A 24,273-nucleotide genomic window follows, 5' to 3' on the forward strand; every position below is an offset into this window, starting at 1 on the left:
CTGGGCTGCCTGCTCCAGAGCCTGAGCTGCACACCGGGCTTGGGGTCCCTGGGGAATGTCAGTGAATGCCAGCAAAGACTTAATCATAAAGGCCCCCAAATAAAGGGTCAAGGTGCCTGGTTCTTCCGGCGGGCCTGGGCAGATGGAGAGGCAGGTAGAACTGGTCGGGTCTGGACAGACCACCATGGAAGAGCAAGGGTTTTCCAGAAAAGGTGACCTCGGTAAAGTGGGGGGACCCTACGCAGCCTCAGACACCTCACTGCCCTAGGCAGGCATGGTGAGGGGCTGGGGAGATTTGGGACCCAGGCCTCAGGGTAGGCCCGTGGAGCAAGAAGCTTGGTGTTCTGGGAAGACTCCAAGCTCCACCTTCCACCTGTAATCCTCCACCTGTCATCTTCCACACAGGTTCCCAGGGCCCCGAGAGCCCTGGAGAGCAGTGGAGGGGCCTGAAATGGGCAGATGCGGGCAGGGAATTTGGGGCCCAGGGAAGGGGAGTTGGTTCTATTTCCCAGGGAAGAGGGAGGGCTGGGTGGGGCCGGTCCAAAGGCTGAGGTCTAGGGGCCAGTTCCTCTTTCCCACAACAGGCACCAGCGTCATCCCGCATGCTCCTGCACCAGGGAAGCCCAGGTTAAGGGCTGCAGGAGGAAGAGCGATTTCAGGAGCCAAATGAAGTTCATTCTCTTTAGCCTCAACTCCGCTGGACCTTAGAAGACAACGGCGGGGGGGGCGTTGAAAATAACAAGCGTTGGAGAGGATGTGGAGCCACTGGGCCCCTTGGCTGCTGGTGGGATTACAGCCACGACGGAAAACAGCATGGTGCTTCCTTTACATGAGAAGAAAATATCATATGACCCAGCAATCCCTCTACTCAGAATATTCCCCAAAGATAAATAATGAACCACAGCGGATAGAAGGCACAGCCTTGTTCATCGCAGTGGTATTGACAACAACAAATGTCTGTCTGAGGAGGAATGGAGAAATCAACCCTGGTCCCATATACATGCTGGAATGGCACCCATCTTTAAAAGACAAGATGATACAAGGTCAAACACCTGATGACACAGGCAAGTGTGGGAATGGCTCCTAAGCTCAGCAAAGCTGCTCAATGTCATCAACGCCAGTGCTGAATGAGACTACCACTAGAAAAGAAAAGGGGAAAAAAGGTTTTCACACCAAAAGACACAGACTTTGAAGGCTCCAGTGAGACTCTAGTGAAGGGGACATGGGGGAGGGCAACCTGTTGTCATCTCCACAGATGATCACGAAAAAAGGATTATTTTTAAAGAAGAGAGAGCCCATTCAACCACATCTCCAACTTCAACAGCAAATTCAACACCGACTCCGACTCTCAAAGAACCCTAACTTAACCTCAAACCAACTCTGACCCTCACACAGCCCAATCCCAACAGTGCCCCACTCCAGTCCTAGCCTTGGCCCCACTCTCCACCTCCGCTCCAGAGGCTAGTCATTGTTGCGAGGTGCCCTTGGCCGGCCCTTCCGACGCACAGCCGCCCTATCTGCGGTGGAGCGGAGCTGTGCCGTCCTCACCATTGTTTTGCAGTTGGAGCCCAGCGCTGCAGCCACTGTGTCCACCCACCTGGTCAAGGGCCCTCCTTCTTTACACTGCCCCTCCACTTGACTAGGCATGAGGTCCTTCCGTCAACCCAGATCCCAACTTGACCCTAACTTCAACCACCATGCCTAACACCGGCCTCAATGTCCCCCTCACTTCATCTCGATCCCACTCGGTAGCCTCGTGCCGATCTTCACCCAATTCACATCCTAACCCCAGGTCACTCCACCCAAACCGCTAATCCAATTCCAATGTCAACTTCAGTTACAACTGACCTGCGCTGGAAGTCCACCCTAATCACAATTCACCTTCACCTTCAATTCAAACTCCCTTCGTAAATTCCAAACCCATCCCTTCCCTGTCCCCAAGAACCACCCTGTGGGTTGATGGACTGTACCGCTGACACCAAAGCCTACACATGCGTGCGTACACACATACACACACACACACACACACCCAGGAAGAGGAAGGAGGTTCAGCCCAGCTCTGAGAATAGGCCTGGGCCAGGGGTGGGGGGAGAGATCAAGTATTTCCTAAACCCTCCCCCCCGCCCCCTCCCCCCTGAACCCTTGATAATTTATAAATTATTTTTGTTTTGTCATAAGTTACACTGTCCGCCCCCTCCCCCCCAAGGCCAGACACCTTTGGATTGCCTGCCTGATCAAGCTCTGCTCTCTCCATCCCTCCTTCAATATTGACTTCCACACCCAGGGCGCTCTGCCCTCCTGCCCTTCTGCCCTCCCAGGAAGTGTCCTGGTGACCGCCCAGGAGCTGGGATGCCAGGCTAATTCCAAAAGGATTGCTATGAAATCATAGAAACTTTGCTTCAGAAGAAGTATCAAAATGCAAAGCTATTGTTTCTCGGTATAGTCTCCAGTTAGAGCGAGACTCTCCTGAAAGCAGTTTCCTCTTGCTAAACCTTCCCTGAAAGATTCTGTACGCTTCTGTTGACTCTCCGTCCAAACGGCAGTGGGGGCCTCCTGAAGGGGCCTTTTGACACAATTTTCATTTGGGGCACCCAAAGGAGCCCAAAGGAGCAAGATGAGGGTTGTAGGGGAGAGGGGCCAAGTTTTCCCCAGGACGACCCCTGCCACTCTGGAGGAATGAGCAGGCGCATTGTCACGATGCAGGACAAAGGTTCCCCAGTACGACTTTCCTTTCCTGAGTGGACTCTCTGCCTTGCCTTCAACAGACCCCTGAGAAGCCACTGCTGTGATTGGACTCTCTTTTGAAGGCATCCCAATGAGACCCGTGCTTGTCTGCTACCGTCCACCAATCGCAGACATATGCTTACACATGTTTTGTTTGGAATAAACCCGTGCATGTATGAACTGGTCGCAATAATTTTGGATTTTCCCTGGTAGATTAGACAGTTGAGGGGTCTTGAAGGTGGTCCTTCCTGTGTGTACAGGGGACCCCCACTCATAACGGCAATGGTGGACACATGGTGTTGGAAGCACAGTCTTAATGGGCCTCAAGGTCTAGTGGGGCGCAGACACACAGTTGAGTCAGCCTACCCCAACTGGAGCATGGTAGGGGGGCGGTGCCCTGGTTTCTATAAGAACTGAGAGAGCTTATTAATCGGCAGGTGTGGAGGGGATTTTTTGAACTGGGTTGAGTAGGAGTTTACCTAATGGCAGAAAGGAAAGGCATTCTGGGCCTTTGAAGAACACGCCTAAAGGCCAGAGCGCATGTTCAGGGAAGGAAGTGGGCCTGACAGAAAAGAACCAGTCAGGGCTAACTAGGAGAGGCCCAGAAGAATGGGCACGGCCTGTTGGCAGGACCAGCAAGACTACGGAGGTTAGGAGTGAGAGGGACCAGGAGGTCAGGAGAGGTCAGGGAGGAGCTCATTCCAGGACAATCAGAGAGTGGAGGGCAGGCAGCACAGCGAGGTCAGCACAGGGCGAGGGCAGACTTGACTCAGATGACAACAGGGACCAGTGGGGGCCCGGAACTGATGTAAGGATGAAGATAGGAATAGCCAAGGGACTTCTGCTCATACTTCCTGTGGGCCTTGTGCTGAATTATTCCGTTTATAACGTCACTGAATTCTCAAGCAGCCCCATGTGGTAATAGTGTGAGTCCCCAGAGGGGACATGGAGACTCAGAGATGGGAAAGGAAATGTGACCCATCTTCACACACATCACAGTTGGGTAGCAGAGGAGAGCAGAAGCCAGGCAGGAGCTGAGAGGCCTTCCTCAGAAGGCCGGAGCACCAAACCCTGTCCTGATCTGTAGGCTGGCCAGTCACACGCCAGCCCTTCCTTCCTAAGGGATGGAGGCTCTCTGACTCATGCTGCCGGACATGCCACGCTGGCCCATGCGTAGTGCCCTCTGCAAGAAATGGTCGTGTAACCATTGGCCCTTCTCCAGACTTCAGCTGGGGGATCACCCCCTCTAGGCTAATGTGGGGACCTCCTCTGCCCTGGGCCTGGTGAGTGGCCACTCCATCCTCAGGCTGGCCTGTCCCTCCCTGGCCTATGGTGAGTGGCCATTCCATGCTCCCCAAGCCCCAGTGCTGCTCTCTTGCCCAGTCGCCTAACCCACCCACCCCATCGCCTGGGGCCCCAGCCCCTCACAAGGCCTGGCCCAGAAGTGAACATGTGTGGTTGGACACAGGCAGGTGCAGGCCAGCTGTGGGTCAAAGTGGGTTCCCAGGGGGTGGTGGGGCTCGGCTAAGCTTCAGAAATGGTCTCTTATCTCCCAGGGCTGTCTTGATACTTATCTGATGAGGTAGAAATTGACTAAAGACTGATAAAACTGAGATGGAGGCTCCTAGTTACTGAGTAACCCTGGCCTCTTTAAAGGTCCCACTGTTTCACACCCTGCCATCCGGAACCCCACACTTCTGCCTCTTGGGTGCAGCTGCCATGAACGCCTGCCTGCTGTTGGCGCTGTGTCTCCTCGGGGCCTGTGCTTCCCTAACAAGTGGAGTCATTGTGCAGGTACGGACAACCCCTGTCGTCACCCTGGCCCGGTGTATTTCTGTCTCTGGAGGACAGGGCTCATTTCCTGAAAGAGGACCCCACACAGGGGCCTGAGTGGGTGGGTGTGTGGGGGCCTGGCTCTTCCTCAGGGACCCTCTCCCGTCTTTCTGCAACACCTCCTTTTCCAAACGTGGAGGAGGAAGAGGAGGAAGGATGCCAGGAAGAGAGAAGAGAACTAATTGTTGGGAGAGGTGGGAGGCCCATTTTTGGAGTATTTGCAGGTGCTAGATACTGCCCCCCCCCCCCCCAACGACCCTCCTGGGGCCTGGGAGGGAGGGATTATAAACACGGAGAGAAGCTGAGCTTCAGGGAAGTTCTGTAGCTGCCCTTGGCCATGTGGCTGGGGACCGGAGCAGCTGGATTCCAGTTCAGATTTTACTCCTGTCTTATGCAGAGCCAGAGCAGCCACTTGGGAGCCTAGTGGCCACTCTGGAGGTTCTGACAGATGAGTGTGTCCACCAGGCTGATGCCAGGGCCAGGCCAGTCTGGGACCCGCTGGTGACAGGTTCTCCATCCGAGCCACGCCCCTGAGCATTTATTGCTTCCCAGCAGTCAGTCACAGGCCGGTGCTGGGGCCCCCTCCCGGGAGATCTTCAGAGGAGGAGCAAGGCGCACACCCTGGTCCTGGCTGGCCACGAGGAACCAGGGCCCCCAGAGCCAGCCCTGCCTCTCTCCCTGGCCATCAGCACAATGGCTGCCCATCGGGCACCTGCTGGGTCCCAGACACTTTACACCCGTTTTCTTCCATCCCTCACGGAGCGTGCAGACCCCCGGCTCGGGCGTGCCACGGCCTACTCAAAGTCTTTGGGGCAGAAGTGGGTTCAGACCCAGGCGCTGGCTCTAAGGCGTGAACCCTGACCGCCACGGACTGCCCAGAAGGAGGGTCTTGTGCCCAAACACTGTTGGAGAGCCACTCAGCCGGGAGGGACAGGGCGGCGGGACCAAGGGTGCTGACAGCCTCGGCCCTGCTCCTTTCAGGATGGAGAGTTCTCCTTTTCGCTGGAGTCCGTGAAGAAGCTCAAGGGCCTTCAAGGGTTCCAGCAGTCTGGGGGTGGACACCACCGTAAGGCCATCATGCTGGCTGAAGGCATGGCCGAGCCGGGGGTCCCCGTCTTGTGTAGCCACCCCGGCTTCCCCAAAGAGCTCAGGCCTCTCTGCAAGGAACCCAACGCCCATGAGATTCTGCAGCGGCTGGGTGAGCGCCTCCGGGCAGCCGGGGTGGGGCGGGTGCTAGGAGGGCTTGTCTGATTGGTGGCACTTGAGAGGGCGACGTGCTCTGATTAGCGCTTGGAAGAGGAGCTCTGATCTCGGATTGGTGAGGTCGGGGAACTCTGCTCCAATCGGTGGACCCTTAGCACGCGGCTTTCATTCCGTCTCGGCTGCAGTTGGTGGCTCTCAGAAAGGTCTTCGCTCTGATGGAGGGGCGTTTCCGATCTGCTTAGAATCTCAGTTCCGACTGGTCCACGCCCCTCCTGTTTCAGGGGACTCGGGGTCTCTCTCCTAGGGCTGGCAAGAGGAAAGGGCGTGGGGGGAGGGGCGCTGACTCTCATGAGCCCCCATTTCTCTCATCCAGAGGCCATCGCCGAAGACCCGAGCACGTGTGAGCTCTGTGCCTACGCGGCCTGCGCTGGGTGCTAGGGCTGCCTTCTTCCCTTCCCCGCTGGAAGGAGAGCGCCTTCTCCTGCCCAAAGTCACCCCCAAGAGACCCCATCCCCAGCCGCTCAGCCGACCCTGCTCCAGGATGGAAAGGGGGAGGAGAGACGTGGCTGGGCGTCAGACGCTCAGCCCCTACCACCACCTGGGCCGCCTGGCGCTTTCAGGATCCAACCCAAGCCACAGCTAATAAACCAGATTCCAGAATGCTCCTGGTGTCGCCTGCATTCCTTTGTTAGACCACTCATCCATCCAGTTTGTTGATACCTGCGCTGCTACCCTGACCTCCGAGGCTCAGGATTTAGTGCTCAGAGAGGGAGGGCCCTACTCTCCCTGCTGAGCCTCTCGCTGACCCCAGACACAGGCACTGAGGGGGAACCCCTGCTCTTCTTTCCCTTCATGGGGGTCACTAAGGCCGAGCCATGGTTTGCATGGTCAGCAGAGGCTCTTGGCCCTCTAGGAGATCATCCTTATGCCCTTGGGCATGGTATTCAAGGTCCCTCAGAACCTGGCTCCCACTCCCACTCCAGCATGGCCTCCTGCCATCACCCACTGCCCCATCCACACTTCTCACTGTCTCCTCTGCTCCTGGGCACCTCTGCAGCCGACCTCTTCCCACATCTCAAACCAGCTACAGCCCTGCACAGGCTTGAAGGCTCCCATCCTGTGTCTGTCCTTGTGTCCAGGAGCCCTGGATGTCCTGGAAGAGGCTTTGTGCTCCCCGGGCGCTTTGGAGGTCCTAGTGGCCTTGCTCAGCTTTGGCCATCCTGGACTATCAGGGCTTCCCTATCTCGGGGGCTCACTCTGACTCCTGGGCCAGATGAAGTCTACCCACATGGTTGGTAGCAGGGGCTACACAGTCCCAGCCCTGGGTTCGAACCACAGTCTTTCAGGATTGTGTGAGGTTAGGCATGCCACATTCTCTCTCTGTCCTCGGTCTCTTCACAAAACAAGGGTAATAGTAAGATGTACTAGGCCACCTGAATGAAACAACACATGTCAACCCCTCCATTCAGGCCTGTCGAAAACCTGGGAGGAACTCAACCAGTGGTGTTTGGGCTTGGGAGAGTGGTATGAGCCTGGGGACCAGGGGCATGCTTGGAGGAAGCCAGGAGTGGCTGCATTCAAACAGCTCATTGTCCTTCTAGCCACGGTCCTTGGGAAGCAGAAGAAAGTGGCCAGTGAACCTGAACCTGAGCTGTGGGATACTAGCCCCCACAATCAAAAGGGGTGGTTGTGTAATTGAGTAAAATTCAAGAGATATCAGACGAGATAAAACATGCAAGTGCTCACCTCTGGGACCGCCATGACTTCAGGAGTCAGGTCCGCTCAGAGAATGACTATGTTTCCAACCAGGGCTTATATGCACTCGGTGTGGGGGGGGGGCATGCAACCCCCCACCCCCACCCCAATTACAGGTAACCACAGAGGTAACAAAGTGGACTGTACCCTAACCCTAAAGGTCCCTGAGTTCATTGGAGGAGTAACCTAACACCAGTGCTGGGAGTGTGTGTGGGGTGGGGGGTGGGGGGGTGGGGTGGGGGACATGGGCAGGTAAGAGGAAGTGGCTGTCTGCAGAGACTAGAGAGCAAAACACCCATCTCTATAGTTAAAGCTGCTGGCTAGATAGCAGTCAGCCATGTGCTTGCAAGAGGTAACCTTAAAGTAGTTCCATTATGGGAGGATATTGTGGGTAACAATATTAATTATGAGAATGTACTTGGGACTCCCTCCATCCCAGAAACCCAGCCTGCCAGGCTTCTTCATATGTGAGAATAAAGGATTCATCCGTACACACTCTTCCCGTCCTCTGCTTCCCACAGTGAGCCCCCTGTGGTTCCAGGGAGCTCCTCTCCAGGCAACCAGGGAGGGACTGCTTAGGAGAGGGGGGCAGGGGGAAGACCGACAGGCTCTAGACTAGCCTGGAACTTCAGAAGCTGAAGGAGGTGCTTGCGCTCAGGTAAGATGCCAGGTCTTCTAGTAAGCGGTGAAGTGGCAAGACCTGGGCCGGAGTCATCCCTGCCTGTTGCGCGATGGAAAGAAGACCCACCTGCAGGCTTGTTCGGCAGAGAGAGTACACACAGCGGGTGCTCCGCTACCCCCCCTCCCCCAAGCCACCCCAGCACTCAGATGGCAGCTTAGAGGTCATCTCCTCTGGGAAGTGGTTCCAGAGCCCATGGATCGGGGCTGGGCACCAGCTGGCCCTCCAGTCACTCAGCTTCTTCATCTGTTCCAGCTGCACCTGGATGCCAAGGTCCCGGGTGGGAGGAGGGATGGGGAGAGAAGGGAGCAAGGCCACAGCTGGGTCCAGGGTAGGCACTACCACACAATCCAGGATTTCTGGGGTGCCTATGTCCTCTGCACCCTTCTCTGTTCTTCTGGCAAGGCCAGGCCACATGGAAAGGCCAGCCTGGGGTGTCTCATCTCCTCCCAGGCATGTGCCACACCCCATGTGCCACAGATCCTTGATCATAGCGAGATGAAGCAAGCTCAGAGCTTGGGGTTCAGTGGTTTTATGCATGGGCTTTAGAGACAGGTAGACCCTGGTTAAAATACTAGGGCTAGTCTCAGGGGCTGCCTGTGTCTTCTCCACTCTGAACTTCATTGTCCTTTATGAATGGAGATCATCAGGCTTCATTGTGCCTGGGCATTGTGAAGGTCAAGCAAGTCCCCACACAGTACCTGGCACTCAGAGTGCTCTCCTTGAGCTCACAGGGCAAGGGGATGGATGGCCCCTCAAGGTGACTGAGCCCCAAGCCCAGGTCAGGGGGTGGTTGACGCTCATGCACCCCTCTTCTCTGCTTCCCTATGAGGCACTGCCCAGATTGGGGGATGTGGCTCCCAGGCTTGTGTGGGAACCCTGCCTAGGGCCACACTCATTCCTTGCTAACCTCAAAGTGCCAAACAGTCAGGCGCTGCTTCCTCAGATCTGTGAAGCCTCCCAGTAGCCTGGAAGTGACCGGCTCCCTGCTGCCTTCGCTCCAGGACATTGTGTGTTCTGTGCCCTCTGCCTGGGACTGCTTTCCTCCCGTTCTTCCTTATCGTGCCTGCGGAAGGGGTGCCTCCCGGAAGACAGTTTCTGCTGTCTGTGTCCCTCCAACCAAGCAGGGCTGCGTGCACACGGAGAGCTGGGAAGCAGTCAAGTGGGTCTGAAACCCAGCCATTTGGGCTCTAGCTATTTGATTGATCTTACAGTGTCAAAATTCTTTGAACCTAACCGACTGTCTTGTGGTCTTATCTATGTGCCTTGCCATTAAACTAAATGAGTTTGTGGATGATAACCTTGAACATTTCTTTAATTCTGAAATAAAATCCCACAGGACATTATCCAATTTAACCTCAATATGCACCTTAATCCAAATTTTACCCTCATCCCAACTCAACCACGGCCAAAGCTCAAATCCAATCCCAGCACCAAACTGAACTGTACTTGATCCTTGCTGGAGGCTCATCTCTAACCCAGTAGTGATCAGTTCTACTTTTCATGGTATCTCTGGCCTCACCTACAACCCAAGCCCCATCCACAGCCCTACTCTTATCCTAACGCGTCCCTGTCCTCCCCTAACCATGTGAGCCCCGGTCTTTCCTTGACCTCCCCATGGTTCTCGCTAGCACCCTGCACTCTGCCATTAGAGGTCAGCTTGTGCTGGGTGAACAGTGTAAACACACACACACACCCCTACCTCAGGAAGAAGTGGGGGCAGTCTCCCCTTGAGGACAAGTCTGGGTGGACAGATGTGGCAGTTACATAATCTCCTGTCAATGTGAGTGAAGGGGTGAGGTCTAGCCTATCATTCAGGTCATAGCCAATCATGCTTCTGTGTGGGCATGGTCTTCTCCTGAGAATTCTGGGAACTTCGTCTTCCTCCCTGCAGGCAGGACACATACTCTGCTTCACATTCCTGTTGACAAGCCACATGGAGCTACACCGATGGAGCCAGAGCTCTGGAACTGGAGGAGCCACGTGGAGACTCATGCCAATGTTAAGATGCTTCCACCGCCACTGGATCCACAAGACCTTCTACCCACTGGCCTGTGATCTTCCTACATTAGACATCATTGAATGTGCTGTGTGAGTCTAAAGAGGAATTAATGAACTAGTATCGGACATATGGGCTAATATTGGACTTACAGACTTGACCTGGACTGGGCTGGGATGTTTTCTCAATATACAATTGCTCTCTTATATAAAGCTCTCTCTTATACACATATGTCTCTGGATTTGTTTCTCTAGTCAACCCAGGCTAACACAACAGATAAATCAAGTGGTTCTTGCTCCTTTTATGGGGCGAGTAATTCTCTCATCTGGCGCTAAGTGTGGTGGATGAATGAAAGCAGGACCCAGCCTAGCTGTGGGTCAACTGGGTGCCCTGGGAGAGGCCAGAGCCCTAGCCAGCTTCAAGGACGGAGAGCCTGTCTCCCAGGGCTTTTTGGAGCCTTGCTGATGATCGAGCCTTCTTGCATTGACAGGAGAGCACGTGAGGTGATGACTAATGGTTCCAGGTTACTCTGAACCTTGCCCTTTGGGCATTCCTACTGGTCTCCCCTGGTATCAGAAACCATCTCTCCTCTCTCTTGGGCACTGGTACCATAAACACTTTCCTTCTTTCCTATTCAGGGCCTAGGATTCCCTGGCAGGTGGGGTCACTATGCAGGTGTATCCCCTGGGGTCACACTGGCCCAGTGGTGCTCTGCCTCCAGATCCTAAGTCCTGCCCCTGATAGGGGATCCTTGTTTGTGGCCAGTAAGGAAGGATATGGCTCTTTTCCAGGGACCCTCTTGTCAGTCCTGCCTCACATACCTTTCTCTTCAACTATGGCAGGTATTGAGAAACCACCATTATGGAGAGGTGAGAATCAGTCCACCTACTAAGTGCTTGTGTGCTAGGCTCCTGCATTACGACCTCACCACAACCTTGGCTGGAGGGTATTATTAGACTCGGTGTACAGAGGAGGAAAACTGATCTCAGAATCTGGCCAAGACCCCACACTAGGGCTCAGAGCGGGGCTGACTCTCCTGCAACCCTCCCAGGACATCTTGCCTCTTCCCCACATAGGCTCTCCCAGGGTCAGAGATGTGACCCCCAGTCCAGGTGGCATGCTTGCCAGGGCTACTTTCTTCCCTGCTGAGCTTGGAGAGCCAGTGCTGTCCTGCCCACACATGCTGTCATGGCTCCTTCCAGCCATACAGCCACCCTGGAAGGGAGAGGAACCCTGCTTCTCCTCAGGCCTTTGCATGAGCTGTGTCCTTTGCCTGGGAGAGTTTTCCCATTCTCTGTGCCTGACACAGAAAGTCCTGGAGGCACTTTGGTTTCAGTGTGGACCTGGTAACCAAAAGGCCATTGGTTCAAACCCACCAGCCCCTCAGTCGGACACAAATGAGAGAATCTGCCGCTGTAGAGATTCAGAGCCTGGGAAACTCAATGGACTTAGCAGTTCTACTGTAGCCGATAGGATTTCTATGAGTCAGAATCAACTTCCCAGCAGTGACTTTGTTTGTTTGGGGGTATTTTTTGGTGCCTGATCCCGTCTGCTGATCCTGTAGGGAGGAACACCCTTCAAGGATTACCCTTAAGAACAGTTTGTGGCGATGCACCCCCTGATAAAGGGATGCCTGCCTGCTGCAAACATCCATTGATTGTTGGAATGCCCAACAATTGTTTGAATCTCCGTCAATTGGAGGTCATCAAAAATGGAATGGAGTGCATAAAGATCGACATCCTAGGCAGTGGTGAGCAGAGAAGAACAGGTCTTGACCATTGGGAATCAGGCAATTCTTTGGATTGCTCTTCTGGGAACAACAAACTGCATAGAAATGGCATCTCATTCAGCATCAGAAAGAACATTTCAAGATCAATCTTGAAATACAATGCTGCTTGTGAGAGGATAATATCATTCCACTGACAAGGAAGACCTGTTAGTTAATACAACGATCCAAGTTTACACGCCCACCACGAAGTGAGTAATGAAAAAAAAAAAAGAATTCTATTGACTTCTTTAGTCTGAAAGTGATCAAAACATGCAGTCAGAATGCACTAATAGTTATTTGTGATTAGAAGGTGAAAGTTGGAAACAAAAATGAAAGGATGGTAGTTGGAAAAGATGCTCTCGGTGACAGAAATGCAGTTGGAGATCACATGGTAGAGTTTTGCAAGATTAATCACTTCTTCTTTGCAAATACCTTTTCAACAACCTGAGTGGACCTGGCCAGATGGAGCAACCAAGACTCAAATTGACTACATTGGTGGGAAGAGATGATGGAGGAGCTCAAGATCATCAGCCAAAATAAGGCCCTGGGCGTACTTGGATTAGATGATAAATCGCTCATATGCAAGTTCAGGCGAAAGCTGAAGAAAACGAAAACAAATCCACAAGAGCCAAAACTATGAGCTCAAGCATATCTCACCCGAGTGCAGAGACCATCTCAAGAACACATGTGTTGAATTGAACAGCAATGACCAAAGGCCAGAGGAGTTGTGGGGCGACATCAAGAACATCAAGTATGAAGAAAGTAGACCGTCATGAAAAAGACAGGAAAGAAAGAAAAATGGATGTCAGAAGAGACTCTGAAACTGAACGTAGAATAGCTCAACTGAATGGAAGAAATGATAAAGTGCAGGAGCTGAACAGGAAATGTCAAAGGGCAGCTCAATAAGGCAAAGTGAAGAATTACACCGAAACGTGAAAAGACCTGGAGTCAGAAAAGCACAAAAGGACACGTCCAGCACGGCTCAGGCTGAAAACGTTCAAGCCTTGAGTTGGAAGACCAGAAGGACTCTGTGGGAAAACTATTGGATGATGCAAGACACCAGGCTTGGAAGAAGGCTTATTAACAACCTGCACTATGCGGATGACACGGTCTACTTGCTGAAAGCGAGGGGGACCCGAAGCACTTGCTGATGGAGATCAAGGACTGCAGTCTTCCGTCTGGACGACAACTTGATGTCAAGAAAACCCGAATCCTCACCACGGGACCAACAGGTGTCATCATGATCAATGGAGAAAAGATAGACGTTGTCAAGGGTTTCACATTGCTTGGGTCCATTATCCATGCTCATGGAAGCAGCAGTCAAGAGATCAAACGATGCATTGATTTGGGCAAATCTGCTGCACAAGACCTCTGTCAAATGTTATAAAGCCAGGATGCCATTTGAGGACTCAGGTGTGTCTGGTCCAAGCCATGATAACTTCCAATGGTCTCACGTGCATATGAAAGTTGGACGTTGAATAAGGAAAACCGAAGAGAAAGCAAAGCTTGAACAATGGTGCTGGTGAGGAATATTGAAAGTATCACGGATTGCCAAATGAACAAACAGATCTGTCTTAGAGGAAGCACCGCCAGAATGCTCCTTAGAGGCAAGGATGATGAGACTGTGAACTTTGGCCATGTTATTAGGAGAGATCAGTTCCTGCAGAAGGACACCGCATTTGGTAAAGTGCAGGGTCAGAGAAAAAGGGGAAGGCTCCAATGAGGTGGACTGACACAGTGGCTGCAGCAATAGGCTGCAACATAAAAGTAGCTGTGAGGATGGGGCAGGACGATGCATTTCGCTCTGTGGTACCGAGGGTCACCAGGAGTTGGAGCTGACTCAATGGCACCTGATAGGAAGCATCGGAAGAAAAGTGACAGAAAACTGTCACAAAACACGTTGGCTGAGGTTCAAACATTTCCAGAGAGAACATGATCAAGAACTGATGGCACTGGAAGAAGAAGCCCAAACTGCACAGAAGGCATTAGCAAAAACAAAGATCCAGGAATTGATGAATGTCAGTTGAAGTGTTTCAACAAACTGTGCAGCACTGACCAGAAGTGTGGGAGACAGCTCCTCAGCCAACAGACTAGAAGAGAACCATATGTGTGCCCATTCCAAAGAACTTGTGCCCATTCCGTGAGAATGCATAACTTATTCAGCAAGATCATTAGTGGCACATGCAAGTAAGACCTTGCTGAAGATCATTCTAAATCCGTTACAGCAGTGCACTGACAGGGAGCGCTCAGAAATTCCCCTCAGATTCAGAAGAGGACGTGGCACGAGGGATAGCATTGCAATTTTTAGATGGAGCTGGGATCAAAACAAAGAATACCAGAAAGATGCTTACTTGTGTGGATCAAAACAAACTCTGAGTAACACTGTGAAAAATGGGAATTCCAGAACATTCAATTATGATTATGTGGACTTGGATCAAGAGGCAGTCACTCAAACCAAACAAGAAGATACTGTGTGGTTTAAAATCAGGAAACGTGTGTCAGGGCTGGATCGTATCATTGTGTACTTATACACAATGAGCGAACTATTGGAGAAGAGTTATCTGAGCGAATTGTCTGAGAAGCTGGGCTATGTGAAGAATGCAGCATCAGGATTGGAGGAAGACTCATTAACCGTCTGCAATTTCAGATGACCCAACCTTGCTTGCTGAAAATAAAGAGGACTTAAAGCACTGATAGATCAAGATCAAAGACTACAGCCTAAGGATGAATCACAACCCAGTGTGAATAAAAATCAAATCCTCACAACTGGACCAATAGACAACTTCATGATAAACATAAAAAAGATTGGTGTTACCAAGGATTTAATTTTATTTGCATCCTACAATCAAAACGCATGGAAGAAGCAATCAATAAACGAAAACAACATGTTGCATTGAGCGAAGCTGCTATAATAGGTCGTTCTAAAGTGTTAAAGAACATAATGTCACATTGAGAAGTAAGAACCACGTGACCCAAGCCATGAGATTTTTGGGGCCTCATATGCATGTAAGAAGTGGCCAGTGAGCAAGCAAAGCCACAGCAAAAATGATGCATTCGAATTATGGCATCGGCATGGAATAGTGAAAGTACTGCCAGAGAATAAATAAATCTGTTTATAGAAAGTACAGCCAGAATGCTCCTTAGAACGGAGGGTGGCAAGGACATGCTTTGGACATGTCATCTGGAGGGACCAGTCCCTGGAGAAGGACATCATGCTTGGTAAATGAAGATGAGGAAGACCGTCAACAAGATGGTCGGACACATGGTTGCCACGATGGGTTCAAACGTAACAATATGTGAATGATGCAGGATCAACTGCGTTTTGTTCTATTGTACACAGAGCTCCTGTTTTATTCTGCATCCGTAGGGTTGCTATGGGTTGGAATTGGCTCAGCGCCACTTAGCAATACCCCACACCCAGCTGAACTGCACGAATACCAAGAATGATGGGAGCACAGGAAGAGGTAAACTCTCCAAGGCCTCAGCAAGGACAGGGCCCTTATCTTGTTACGCACCCACCTCGAGGACACAAAAAGCCCTGGGGAAGCACAGAGCTTAGTAAACAACAGTTTATCATTGTCGTCATCATCCGCATTGCAGGCTACTTACTTCCTCCTCCCTGGGTGCGCTAGGCCCTCCTCCATCATAAGACCATGTTAACACAGCCTTAATCTTACTCCATTTTAAAACCTGACGCTACGCCGAGCCACATTCAACCTCAACTCCATTCCAATTCCAACCCTAACTCAAAACGCTCTTGAATCTGCACTTGAAATGCCATCCCGAACTGCTACCTCCAAGTAATCCAATGTAATCCCAAGTCTTTCTCATACATTAACGACGATCTGAATCCCATTTTCATCTTGATCCCAACTCCACCCAGGTCAAACCACAAATCTAATCTGGGCGGCAACCGCAGTTGCCGGCTGATCCTCAGTGGGAGTGCGTCTCTACCCCAATTCGCAGTGAATTATACCTCGCTCAGATCTTTCATCCCAAGTCCACCCAGAGTCATGTTCTCATTCCTAATGTAGCCCTGTCATGTTCCTAGTGTCCCCCTCCCTACCACCACCATATTCCTGTCCTTGACCTTTGTCTAGTGCTCATGCCCATCCTGTACTTAGCTAGCAGAGGCTACCAAGTGCCTGGATGGACTATACGCGTAGATCTTAGGGTACACACACACCACACACACACACACACACACACACACACACACCAGGTGAGGACAGGCTTGGGCAAGCAGGTGAACCAAATGTTTCCTGAGAACCAACCAAAGCCCTTTGTAATCCCCTCCTCTGCAGGCTCCTGTGTGGCTGGTGAATGCGCTGAGGTTGTTATTAGGAGCCATCGTCAGTTCTGACTCGTGGCAACCCGGTGTACAACAAAATGAAACGCTACCTAGACCTGCATCGTCCTCACAATGGTTGTTAAGTCTGAGACCACTGCTGCAGCCACTGTGCCAATCCTTCTCATCGCGGGACTTGCATGCTTTTGCCGATCCTCTACTTTGCCAAGCACGATGCCTTTCTCCAGGGCCAGGTGCCTTCTGATAACATGTCTAGTGTCTATGAGATAAAGTCTCTCTCTCTCTCGATCCTTGCTTCTAAGGAGTATTCTGATGGTACTTCCTCAAGACAGATGTGCTTGCTCATTCCTCTGGAAGCCCATGGGATAGTCACTGTATTTGCCAACACCATAATTCAAATGCATCGAGGGATGATAGTGTTGGGCCAATCTGGCACCAGCAGGGGTCAAGTTGTCTGCCAGAGTCAGACCCCTGGAGCCTGTTATTGCTTCTCAGCAACAACTGGGCCCTGTTGGCTGAGACATAACTAAAATGGATTCTGCACACGAAGGAGTCTGGGATTGAGCACCTCATATCATAGTTCAAGGACGCCAACCATGTCCCTCTTTCTCCTCTTCCCCCACTGAAGCTGACAGCCCTGCTTTTCAGGGCAAACCCAGCAGTCAATGGGCAAAATAAAGTCCCTCAGATGAGTTCCCCAGTGGCTGGTCTCCAGGTGGTACTTCCTCTCCCTCCCCTGCAGCGCCACGTCCCATTGATTCTCCTCTTTGTAATCCACCCCAAAGTCCCGAGTGTTCTTGAGTACGCTAACCTATTGATTAGCAATTGATTCCTCACTGCGATTCAAAGCTGCCCTTTGTATGCTAAGTTTCTCCTTATTGAAAGTCATTATTCTGATCTGCTCTGGGCACATAGTGGCTACTCCGTTGACTGTGATCTGAAAGGCCAGCAGTTCCATACCAGCTGTTCCTCGGGAGAAAGGTGGGGCTTTCTACTCCTGTAAAGTGAGTAGAAATCTCAAAATCTCCCAGGGGGCAGTTCTACCCTGTCATATGAGGTCACTACAAGTCGACATCGATTCGATGGCAGTGAGTTTTGGTTCTTCTGATCTGCCTGGCGCTTATGACCTCTCTCTTTTTGCTAATTCAGAATCTGAACCAAACCTTTTCAGGGGTGACTTGGGGCTAGGCTACTACATCACCTGTGGTTTTGACACCCATTCTTGCTATTGGCCAGACCCCCAGGCCAGTGGACACCATCAGGGAAGGGTTCCTCTGATGGCACCAGTCTCAGACGGAATGATGGAGCTCAGCCTGGTGGGGGTGGGGGGTCACACCAGAGGCACTTGCATGCTAAGAGCCGCCCTGGCGCTCTCAGGAACCACTGTGTTGACCAAGGCCATTTTCGCCATCTTCCACAGAGTGCACACACAGACCTAGGCTCCTGTGAGTGGCATAGCCTTTCCCAGGTCACAGAGCAAATCCAGGCTCAGGCCTAGGGCCTGGCTCTAAGGCCTGAACTCTGACCATCTGGTGTTACCTCTCAGGTGAGTGTCTTGCTCCCATAGGTCAGGAACACTGCTTGAGGGTCACTAGGGTCGAGAGGGACCCAAGGTGCGGAAAGCACAGGATGGAGCTGTGGCCTGGAGTCAGGCTCAGGACCAATGAAGATGGCCCCCTCCTTCAGAGCCAGTGAAGATGCTCACAAGCTTCAGAAGCGCTGGGTTTGGTCACGGAAGACATGTGCTACAGGGTCTTCCCTGGCCTGCTGCATTCCATTCTCGTTGACTACCCTGACGTTTCCCCTCGAGGCTGCGTCAGAACCATAGTCTCCTGTCTTGATGGCTGGGATTTGGGAAGTTGGTCTAATTGGTGATACCCAAAGAGAGATGTGTTCTGATTGGTAGGGTTTAGAAGAGGGTTCTGCTCCAGTGTGCTGGTTGAGGTGGGGAGCTCCTTGGGTATCACTAGCGGACCTAGGGAGTGAGGACTGTGCCCTCTGACCCTGTTAGAGAGGGCGACTCTCAATGACCCCAGTGCCCATGCTAGGGGCAGCAGCAGCAGCTACGGGCAGCCATGATGCAGGAGAAGGGGCTGCCAAAGCAGTGGTGGCACGAGGGCTGGTAATGTGTCACTCCCCCCACCCCTGCCAACCCTACAACCCACTCTAGCATGCCCCCCCTGGGATCTGCCAGCCAGGTTACCAGAGGGTGGACCATGGTGCTCACCCTTGGGTGCACGGTCTCTCTCCTCACCATTGGGCCAGGGGAGGAGCCACCGAGAATTTTGATGGGTGGAACCAGGAGGAACGAGCCTGTGTCTTGTTGTGGGGTGGGCTGGGAGAAAGGGTTTACTGGCTGACCTCACTCATGGTGGTGGTGGTGGTGGGGTGGGGTGTGTGTCCATGAGTTATCGTTGCACTGGGTGCCAGCAACCCAAGTCAGCATGGTCTGTACTCTCACTGCTGGGGTCTTGGTGCTGAGTCCTCAGTCCTCAAGCATTCTAGAACTTTCTGGTTAGAAGCTGTGCTCTGGTTGGCTGCTTTGAGCAGTTCCTGCCCCTCCAGGTTTGGGTCCACAGGGAAGCCAGTCAAAGAAGCAGGACCGTTGGGCCTCTCCCGGGCTTGGTAAGGGGATAACCACGCTCTGGCTCCAGAGAACTTCCATAGTTCTCATGAGCCCCACCTCTCTCGTCCCGAGAACCCTGCACCCCCACCCGCTCAGCCTACCCTGCTCCAGGATGGAAAGGGTGAGGCGAGACTGAGACCCAGCCCTGCCACCACCTGAGCGGCTGGGTGCTTCCAGACGCCAACCCGATCCCCAGGAAGTGAACCAGCCAGCCAGCTTTATGATGGGCAGAGAGGCAGTGGCATGCTGGCTGGGGTGAGCACTTAATCCACTGACATGTGCAAAGTGTCTAGAGCAATGTGAGGCCGGAGCAGCTCCTCAGGAAGTGCTGGTGCTCTCATGGTCACGATCACGATCACGATCCCTTAGGGCACACCCAGGGCTGGGCTGAGAGAGGAGCACAAGAGCTGTCATTAGGAGGGAGCTGGAGTGGGTGGGCGATGGTGGCTCCCCTGGGCATTGAGGAGGCAGAGGCTCACGGATGTGAGGGGGAACGGAAAGGCACTGTTTTCGTCATCAGAATTTTGGACAGGGTCAGCCCTGGTCTGCCTGGGGAGGGCAGGGGCCCTGTGATTCTCGCTCCAGCCCGTCCGTCCTCTCTGCCTCCTCCAAGAAGCCTGGCTGAGTTGGGTCAGGAGACAGAAGCTCTGACTTTGCCACTGGCACTGGGCTCGAGGTCTGATCGGAGGTCAACTGGGTCATGGAAGCTTTTAGATTTCTTAGTTGGGTGACCTGGGGTGATTCACAGCCCTGCTGGGACTCTGGTCTCCTTCCTATGTGAAACGTGAAATGAACCCACTCCGCAGGCTGTGGAGGCTACAGGGACATGAATGGCAAGTGTCCTCATCCTACTTGGACACTCGGGCAGCTCTGGATCCCCAGATGAACAAGTGAGCACCTGGCTTTGTGAACGGCAAGCTTTATTCAGCAGGAGGGCTGCCTCCGGGGCCACACTTTCCTCAGCCCGTATGTCCAATGACGTTGTATCAGGCCCCGCTTCCTCGGCCGTGGGAGGTTGGAGATGACGACGGTGGCTGGTGATCCTCACTGTGCTCCTGTGAGGTGGGAGTCAGTGCCCAGTGGGGCCCGAGCACCGCAGACATGGTCAGAAGCAGCCCGTGCAGGCCACATTCACACAGAGCTCACAGTCATCACTAGCAATGGTCTCTGGGTCGGGGGAGAAAAGCAAGCTGTGACTGTCACGGTCCGCCCCTCCCTCATGCCCGGCTTGGGTGGCACTGCCTCTTGGAAGCCTTTCCAGAGTCTATCCCTCCAACAGACATGCCACCTGTCCTTTGTTTATTGACCTGTCCCTGTACCCTGTTAGTCCCATTAATGAGGTCCTCGACTTAGGCTGACCAGCCCATTGGGCCCCCGGTGCAAAGGGCAAGGAGGTGCTGGAGAAGACAGGAGCTGGTCTTTTGACGTCCTGGGACCTCAGCCTCGGGGTACCCAGTAGCAATGACATGAGGTGGAGGAGGCGGGTTGAGCAAGAATTGGGAGAAGACACTGGAGGGTCCCCCCTAGGGCCAGGTAGAGCAGCCAACCGGGCCAGGGGACAACTCACTCAAGGCCGCGAAGATCCTGGCCGCGTCCGTGGAGGTGCAGATAGGCTGGAGATCCCCAGGCAAAGCTGGGTGTTGGCACACGGAGGGCAGGAGGCTCTTTACATGCAGGCGGTCGCTGGGTGCCTGCTGCCGCTCCAAATCTCTCATCTTCTTCACGGATTCTAGCTGCACCTGGAAGCCTTGGTACTAGGTTGTGGAGAGGGGGGCGGGGAAGAGATGGGAGCCTATGCAGCCCTGGGCCTGGAGGAGGCCCCATCAGGAGACTCAGGATTCCTGGGGGCCCACATTCTCTGCTCTCTTCCCTGTTTTCCTGGAAAAGCTGGACCATATCGAATGACCTGCCTGGGTATCGGGGTGCTGACATCTGATTTCACCCCCCAGACACATGTCGCAATGCCAGAGGCCCTGGCAGCCACTGGATAAAATCAGGACTGGACTGTGGGCCTCTGTGGTTTGATGCACACTTTAGAGACAGTTGGACCCTGATTCCAATTCCTGCTCTGTCCTGAGTGGCTGCGGTGTCTTGTCCACCCTGAACCTCAGATCCCTCATCTGACAAACGAAGATCATCACACTTCGTTTGGTGTCAGGAGGCTCAGAGAAGCTCCTGCAGTGCCAGGCAGGCCATGACAACAAGATGATGCCCCCAGGTCACTAAGGCCCAGGCCCAGGGTTCGTGCAAAGCTGACTCTCCGGGACCTTTCCCTACTCCCCCGTTCCCCCTTCCGGCCCTTGCCTCTCCTTCCCTGGAGGACTGCCCAAGTGAAGGATGAGACAACCTTCCCCAAACCCAGTCCTTGGTGGGAGCCTCCCCAGGGCCATAAATGTCTGCTTCCTTGACTCCTAAGACTGTCTTCCCATCCCCTGTCTCTGGCTCCCTCCTGCTCATCCACAGGGAGAAAAAAAGCAGCGCAGTTACCAAGGCCCCATGGTAACTGCCTGCAGCAACTCCCCCACCTCCACCTGGCTGAGCTGTTGGACCATTCAAGGAGACTTCCTCCCTGCCTGGCTCATCAAGGGCAGGGCCCTCCTCTGGCTCCTAGTCACCCTGACCTCTGTGATGAGGCCGACCTTGATGGAGAGTGGTGCTCAGTCAACAGCAGCTTATTATTGCCATCACCCTCGTCATGGCTCTTAACCTTCCAGCTGCCACCAGCCACCACCTGCCTTTATTCTTGGGGAGCAATTGAGTGTTGGGCTGAGCACTGAACCATGTACACCCCCCGATCCCCATGAATTTCCCAGCATCCCCTCTTATCCCCTCTTGAGTCAAGTGTCCTTACTTTGGGGACCCCCCGGCAAAGTGTAGGCTGGTACAAGCAACTTACCTTGATGTAGACTGCCTGTGTGCCCTGCAGCAGCACCAGGAGGACCACAGCTGCTCCTGTCAGCAGCTGGGACCCGGTCCGGCTGCCCATGTTGCTTCTCTGTGTTCCTACCACTCCCATCCACCTGGCTCCCACCTGCTCTCCTTATAGACCAGGTTCCAGAACTCTGGTCACTCATTAACTGGACAGCTGGGGTGGGGTTGACAGCTGGTTGACAAGGCCAAAGCTGTTTCCCAGGGAGGGGGTTGGTGATGAGGAGGACATGGCGACCCAGAGCAGACTGGGATCTGCCAGTAACAAGCCCTGCCATGTGCTGGGCTCTGTGGGAGGGACTCGTTCACACACCGCTTCCATTCACCCCTCCAGATGACCCTCAAAGGAGAATGGTGCTATGATGGCCTCAGACAGGGAAAGTGACCATCAAGAGGGGAGGCAGCGTCCCCAGGTCACAGAGCTAGTCAAAAGTCGAGGGTGGACTGCAGCCAATGCCAGTCCACGAGTCGTTCTCTGGGCAAAGGGTGGAGACAGGCTCATTTTTGTGTCTCCAGATCCGTGTCTTTCCCACCCCTTCTCTTTGGTTCCATTTTAGGACAATCCCTCTGATGGATCCTTGTCTAGACCCTCCACCTGCCCTGGCTTGTTGTCGACCACCAGGGCCTGGGCGCCCTCAAGTCGTGGTTAACTGACAGCGACCCTCCATGCCCTCCAGGAGTCAATGACCTGACCCAGCAACAGGAGGTAAGAGTCCTTGGAGTCAGACTGATGTGGGTTGAAATCCTTGTCTGCCGTATCTTGTGTAATCTTGGACAGGTCAAGTGAACTCTGACAGAGTCTTGGCAGCCTCTTCCAAGCAGTGGCCGTAATAACAGAACCAGCACACCAGGCTGCTGTGTGAGTGCAGCCTTCGTGTCCTGGATGACACATGCTATAGCAGGTCCTTAGTTTGCAGTCGTCTCCATGGTAACGCGTAACCCACCGTCTAAGTGACTGAAGGTTGGGTCGGCGAGATGAGGGCAAAGTACACGCGGGTGTTATCATCCCTGCCAGTCGGACAGGTGTAAACAGTGCCTGGGCCAAGGCTTAGCTCTGTCAGGCACAGAGCCTAGCATGTGGCAGGGGCCCCGTGTGCAACGTTAAACTGAAGTTGAGCGAGCCCATCTTGACATTCACTCATCCTCCACCTTGGTAGCTAACATCTGAAGTCACTGCACTTCCTGATGCTAATCATCCTCACATCTTCTACTCGCCTGAAATTCCCATCTCTTATCTTCGGTTCAAATGGAAGAGGCATGAGTGAACTTTGGCATTTTCTATATCTGGCCTTGAATCCAGACTTCAGCCCTTGCTGGCTTTAGTGTATAAAGACATGCATCAAGTCTCACATGCCTTCTCATCCCTAAAATGAAAATAAGAAGAAGACAGCATCGCTTCCATTCATTGAACATTGACTATCTGCTAGACCCAATGTTACATTATAAGTCTTTCTAATCATATAACCGGTTTAGACCATTTACCATTGGCTTGATTTTGACTGCTGGCAATCCCATGGATGTGAAGTGGAACTGTGTTCCTTTTAGAGGCAGATCACCAGGCCTTTCTTCTGCGGTTCCTTGGCAGGGGTATGGGTGTTGTTGTTGAAATACCAATCTTTTTGTTAGTGGTCAAGTGCTCAGCCACACACCAACCAAAGCCAAACCCATGGCCATTCAATCCATTCCCATCTATAGTGACCCCTAAACAGGGTTTCTGAGATGGAAAATCTATATGGGAGCAGATAGCCTTTGCTCCCCATGGAGGGGATAGTGAGTGGGTTTCAGCCATTGACCTCGTGGTCAGCAGCCCAACCCCTAACCCATAAGACTGCCCAGGCTCGGTTTAATCACCCGGGAACCTTTACCGAGTCGTATTGTTATTATTGGTGGGTGCTGGCAAGTGGGCTCTCACTCATCGGGATCCTGTGTACAACAGGACAGAACACTGCCCGGTCCTGCACCATCTTCACAATTGTTCGTCCGCCTGAGCCCTTCATTGCAGCCACTGTGTCAGTCCATTTCCTCGAAGGCCTTCCTTTTTCACTGCCCCTCTACTTTACCAAGCATGGCAACCTTTTCCGGGGACTAGTCCCTCTGTTTACAAGTGTGTCATTTACAAACCACACTGGAGGAAGTCCAGCACCAGGCTCATCATCGCAGCCTGAGCACATGCAGGGAGCAGGACGTGGAACAAGAACCATTGCTGGTTTCAGATGGATCTTGAATTACAGCAGAGAATACCAGAAAGATGTGTACATGTGTTTTATTGACTAGTCAAAGCAATGCGACTGTGTTGATCATAACAAACTATAGATAGCTTTGAGAAGAATAGGAATTCCAGAACACTTCATTGTGCTCGTGTGAAACCGGTGTATGGGTCAATAAGTAGTTGTTTGAACAGAACAGGAGAATACTGCATAGCTTAAAAATCAGAAAAAACTGTGTTTCC

General features: G+C 52.9%; 2 protein-coding genes across 2 annotated transcripts; one reads left to right on the top strand and one right to left on the bottom strand.

Annotated features, from left to right (window-relative positions):
* The first annotated feature begins 4,443 nt into the window (after nt 1-4,443).
* On the top strand, nt 4,444-6,198 carry GUCA2A (guanylate cyclase activator 2A). The gene is made up of 3 exons (XM_004704924.1): nt 4,444-4,518; nt 5,539-5,755; nt 6,134-6,198. The coding sequence occupies exons 1-3, from the start codon at nt 4,444-4,446 to the stop codon at nt 6,196-6,198; spliced, it is 357 nt and encodes a 118-aa protein (XP_004704981.1).
* Nucleotides 6,199-20,001: 13,803 nt separating this feature from the next.
* On the bottom strand, nt 20,002-21,882 carry GUCA2B (guanylate cyclase activator 2B). The gene is made up of 3 exons (XM_004705266.1): nt 21,793-21,882; nt 20,464-20,650; nt 20,002-20,063 (listed from the first exon to the last, which is right to left on the bottom strand). The coding sequence occupies exons 1-3, from the start codon at nt 21,880-21,882 to the stop codon at nt 20,002-20,004; spliced, it is 339 nt and encodes a 112-aa protein (XP_004705323.1).
* Between the last annotated feature and the right edge of the window lie 2,391 nt (nt 21,883-24,273).

This window comes from Echinops telfairi, unplaced genomic scaffold, assembly GCF_000313985.2.
Source record: "Echinops telfairi isolate 266 unplaced genomic scaffold, ASM31398v2 ScPeMD7_7457;HRSCAF=8495, whole genome shotgun sequence".
Classification (NCBI taxonomy): Eukaryota; Metazoa; Chordata; class Mammalia; order Afrosoricida; family Tenrecidae; genus Echinops; species Echinops telfairi.